Raw genomic sequence first — 4,877 nt, 5'->3', positions numbered from 1 at the left:
CCGCGCAGCTGACAGAACAATTAGGTTTTGACCTTTCATGAAGCACACTGAAATTTCTAGAATTGTGTTTAGAAGGACTTAGCCACGTGTGAGAAGCTTCAAGATTTCTTAAAATATCCAACACTACTTTAAGAGGAGCTTAGAAAATTATGTAATTATTTGCAACAAATATTATTTTTCTCATTGCCTTTTTAACTCTCCACCAATAGAGTTCAAGATACTTAATTTATATAATATTTTAAAAATATGCATAAATATGTAAAGATAGGACTTGTGTAAATGTTTCATAAATCTTTAAGTATTATTGGCTAAATTCATTGTGGTTTGCATCGAGCGATTCCATTAGTATCCTGCCGTAGGCAGGAACTAATAATACTAAATATACGTCCTACGTCCTTGTAAAGTGAAACCGTGTAAGGCATGAGTCATTGTTGTTTTATTGTCTCTGTAAAGTGAAACCGTGTAACGCATTACCAAAAAGAGATAAAAGTAATTGGGTCCCATTCCCGCCGCTCTTTTATTGTTGCTTTCTCTTTACAACCTGTTCTCCGTCCACGCACTCAGCTATAGTTTAGCATTTGTCGAATTGTCCTCCCTTAATCCCCAAGCTAGCTTAGGTTCAACTTCCACTTTGCCTGAATCATTTCTTGCCTTTTTCATGTTTTTGTTCCCCCTCAGTAATTTCGGTTCACCATTGAGCAAAACGACGCGATTATGGACAACAGTTCAGGAGAAATACAGAAAACTTTGGAAGGGCTTGAGCTTTCTCCAGAGCTTCAAGGAGAGGCAAAGAGCCCAGTTGCAGATTTACCTGATTTGCGGTCAAAAGGCAACCGACTGTTTAAACAGGGCGACTGGAAAGGAGCAATCGCATGTTATACCGGATGTATAGACGTTGCTCTTAAGAAGAAAGAGGAACTCTGTAGCAAGGACGCCATGGATGAATTTCTGAGTTGTTACTCTAACAGGGCAGAGGCATTCTTGAAGCTGGAGGAATATGGGAAAGCTGTAGAAGACTGCGAGAAGGCCCTGGAACTTAATTCCACTCACGCCAAATCTCTCTTTCGCAAGGGCAGGGCTTTGCAAGGACTCAGAGAGTACAACTTAGCTTGTTCGTGCTTTCGACTGGCTCTAGCGCAGTCCCCAGCCGCCAATGAAATAAAGTTGCATATGGACAAAGCGAAGAAACTAGATGAAGAAAACAAGCAAGGTAAGTTTGATCTCTCCGCCTATTTTCTGAATGGCTTCAGAGCGCAAAATATGCCAGAGGTCGGTAGTTATATTGGTCCAGTGATTATAAAAAAATCGCCTATCCATGGTCGAGGTTTGTTTGCTATCAAGGATGTTGAGACCGAAGACATTCTGCTTGTTGATAATGCGATTTCTGTGAGTGGCGTGTATCGCAGATCGATGGCGTTTCCTATGGAAGAGAACCCTCCCACCATGCTGGAGGGTCTTCATCGAGATACAGTGGAGAGAGCAGCTGCTTGCGCGAGGTCATGTCCCAGGATTTTGCAGCAATTGATGTACCTTACTGAATCATTTTGGGGAGAGGAGACAGAGGCTCCTGACATAGAGTTGTTCAGGGTAAATAATGCCAGTTGGGACAAATTTGGGGGAAAACCCTGTGAATTTCCAGATAAATACGTTCGATCTCAGGAAAGCTATGGAGCTGAACGGTCTAGTCACATATATTAGCACGTACGAAGAGGACCCAGTAGCAGGGGATGAAGGTAATGTTTTCAGCAGCATTGGGTTAGAGACTGAGAGTAGCGTAGCGGAGCAATGCGGGCTTTGGGGGCTTCCATCTTTCATCAACCATTCATGCTTTCCAAATGCTAAAAGCATTGTTGTTGGAAAAGCAATGTTTATCATAGCCGCAAGAGGAACCTCTGCAGGAGAGGAAATAACTGTAGCTTACTTGAGAAGCCTTTATCCACTGGTGGAACGTGAGCGCGATCTGACACCATTAGGGTTTCACTGTGAATGTAAGCGGTGTGTGTTGGAACGGTCTCTCGGTCCATCTTTTCGAGAACTGAGTCAGAAAATCCACAACTACTGCAGGACTCTACTGGACAGTTTTATGTCCCCCAGAGGCATGCAGTCTTTGGTAGGATTCGCTCTGCAGTTGGAGAAAATTGATACCCGCGGGGATGAAGAGAAGCAACTGATACGCTCCTCGTTCTATTGTCTCTACAAATATATGTTTGCTGCTGCTGAAGTTTATACTGGTTTTGGAGCGCTGTCACCATCGCTTCCTTCAATGGTGGACGTGGCAGAGGCATTGTGGTATGCTGAACCAGGTTCTGGTTACTCCATGAAGATGTTTAAGATGCTTCCACAGGATGCGCATGGCAGACAGAAGGATTTACTTTTTCGAAAGGCAAAGGAAAACAGCAAAGCGGTAATTGGGAAACAGAAAGAACGTGTCCTCAAAGCTTTCGTGCTGTCAAAAGCTGATGGGTGTTTCCAATTTGTGAGGCCGTGGAATGCCCGTGAGGTGTATACTATACTCTATACTCGTAGTAGTATGGTTTGATGCTGCTGTACTAATTGTAATGGCCTACTTATGTTGTCAAATGAAATATTACCAGTATGAAGATTTGAAGTTGTTGGATGCATTCGAGTTTGCGTGCTTGCCCTCAAATAAATCTTTTAAACTTTCTTTTGATTTCGTACAATTCCAGCCATAACGACGTACCTTTTTTTCATTTATTGAAAAAATGCCAATTACAAAATGTCAATTACAAAGTTGCAGTTGGAGACTGCAAGCAAATCAGTTAGATACACAAAAAACAGTATATGACATTGCTGTAGCAAAACAAATGGCAATAGCAGTACAAAATAAAGAAAATGTCATAGTTGGAGCAATACAAATAGCAAGTGTATTAGAAATGCAGCTATGTGGTGCCTTATATTGATCTCTTTCTTACCAAAGAGTTGATTAATCTGAACCTTAGTTCGTTGAAACTGAAAATCCAGTCTCAAATCTTTTTCAGCACCAACCTGTAGCTAAGAGAAAAGAAATATCAGACAATAAAAAGAAGTCTGAATAAAGCCTTAATGGTACAAATTCCATCTTGTTATCCATATATATGGAATAAAATGAAGAAAAAGATGTACGACCGAAACAGATTTTTTTGGTAAGATTAGAATAAGGTTTTGAGATATGTTTGATCTTTATTGATTGGAGAGAGATCTTCTCGTACAATTCCAGTCTTATACACGTACGTTGATGGTATAGATGCAGCCATAATAAATTTGTCCTGAGGATTATAGTAAGTTTTTGAGAGATGTACATAATCTTTATTAATGGAGAGACAATTTATTTTTATATTTTTTGTAATCAAGATTTTTGTGGTATTTGTTTGGACATGAATAGACAGTAATACTATAATAGAAAATTTGTATGTTATGGGTCATTCTATATGAAGTGTGTAATTTTACGAGTTTATTTGAAAATATTTCAGTATTGAAGTGATAAAATTCTAGATAATATTAGACTATTTTCTATTTTTCATTTTCCATTTTTCTTTGATTTTCTATCGCATTCATATACACAAATAGTATATAGTAATAAGAGATAAAATTCGGTATAATGCTAGGTTATTTTTCTTTTTTCTTTTTTTATTCGATTCTTCACCACATCCATGTGTACACATATTGTGATGTATTGACTAAATTCATTTTTCTTTTTTTATTGGATTCTCCACCGCATTCATATGTACACATTTTGTATAGTGATAAGTGATAAAATTCAAGATAATGTTGGTGTATTTTTCTTTTTCTCTTTTTCAATTGGATTCTCCACCACATCCATATGTACACAGATTGTGATGTATTGAATAAACTAGCAATTGCATTTTTGTTTGTAATAGGTATGCCATAGATTTATATGAGATGGGAGCGAAGAATATTCTTTGTCTATATTTTGTCAATATTTAGAGTCAATATTAAAGAATTGGAAGAATGACTTGTCCTTGTTTGCATATGCATTGTACTCAAGATTTATTTTTTATTTAGGAAGTGGAGACCTAATTTTTTCGCTGTAGTAAAATTTTGACATGGGAATCTATGATCAATATCCAATAGATTTATAGATTAGTGAGATCCTTTTTGAAACACTTCATGTCTAAAGGTCACTTCCCAACTTTTACAAGAGTGATGAGATGTCAAAAAGTATAGATAAGAAGTAAGAGTATAAATAAGTGAAACCCAACTTAAGTGAGTATTCTCCATGCCAAAACACAAATAATCCTCTCAATTACTAATCTAGATAGAAAATAAAAGTATATTTATATTTCACAAATGATACTTACAAAGAAATAAGACAACATTTATTGTGAGGGTGTTTTATATTTAAAATTGTGTTCCTTAAACTCACATCAAAGGAGATGCGTCATGGTTTTCTATAGTTATTTACACTCTAGAGTATTATTCAATTTAACAATTCAAATGTGAAATGGATTTTGAAATAGTTAAAAATAATAATTGCATACAAAAATTAATATTTACCAAAAATACACAAGTTAATCCTCAAAATTAGAAACATATCCTTACTTTTTAGAATATTTAACAAACCTTAAATAAAAATGTATCCCTAAAAGTTATGAATATGCCCCCTTGTCTTGTGGGGATGTCAATGTAGAGAAAAGGTAGAAATGATGAGTAAAAATGTTAAACAAGCGAATGGAGCGTGAAATCATAGATCAATTAGTCAAGGATATAAGACTATCAAATTAGATATAAAATAGAATATAGGACTTTAATGTCAATATTTATGGTAATCAAATGTGTTAGTTTTATCATCCAACATATGTTAACACATGTAATAGGTTTCTTTTTCACTAATAACAACCAAAAAAAATTAAAAGAAT

The 4,877-nt window shown here is 36.3% G+C and overlaps 1 protein-coding gene across 1 annotated transcript; it reads left to right on the top strand.

Annotated features, from left to right (window-relative positions):
• The first annotated feature begins 567 nt into the window (after positions 1-567).
• On the top strand, positions 568-2,621 carry LOC149536598 (uncharacterized). Its single transcript, XM_089806071.1, has 2 exons — positions 568-1,210; positions 1,407-2,621. Exons 1-2 carry the CDS (start codon positions 715-717, stop codon positions 1,523-1,525), a joined length of 615 nt encoding a protein of 204 aa, XP_089662197.1. The 5' UTR covers positions 568-714; the 3' UTR covers positions 1,526-2,621.
• Positions 2,622-4,877: the final 2,256 nt, after the last annotated feature.

Source organism: Cupressus sempervirens, chromosome 10 (assembly GCF_028749045.1).
Source record: "Cupressus sempervirens isolate cs-2001-9-10 chromosome 10, ASM2874904v1, whole genome shotgun sequence".
Lineage (NCBI taxonomy): Eukaryota > Viridiplantae > Streptophyta > Pinopsida > Cupressales > Cupressaceae > Cupressus > Cupressus sempervirens.
Note: the sequence above shows the minus strand (reverse complement) of the source record. Positions and strands in the feature narration are given on the sequence as shown.

Coding starts and splice junctions, on each gene's coding strand:
- LOC149536598 (XM_089806071.1), top strand. CDS start 715: ATGGACAACAGTTCAGGAGAAATACAGAAAACTTTGGAAGGGCTTGAG. Junction 1,211..1,406: donor AGATGAAGAAAACAAGCAAG/GTAAGTTTGATC, acceptor CGTGTATCGCAG/ATCGATGGCGTTTCCTATGG.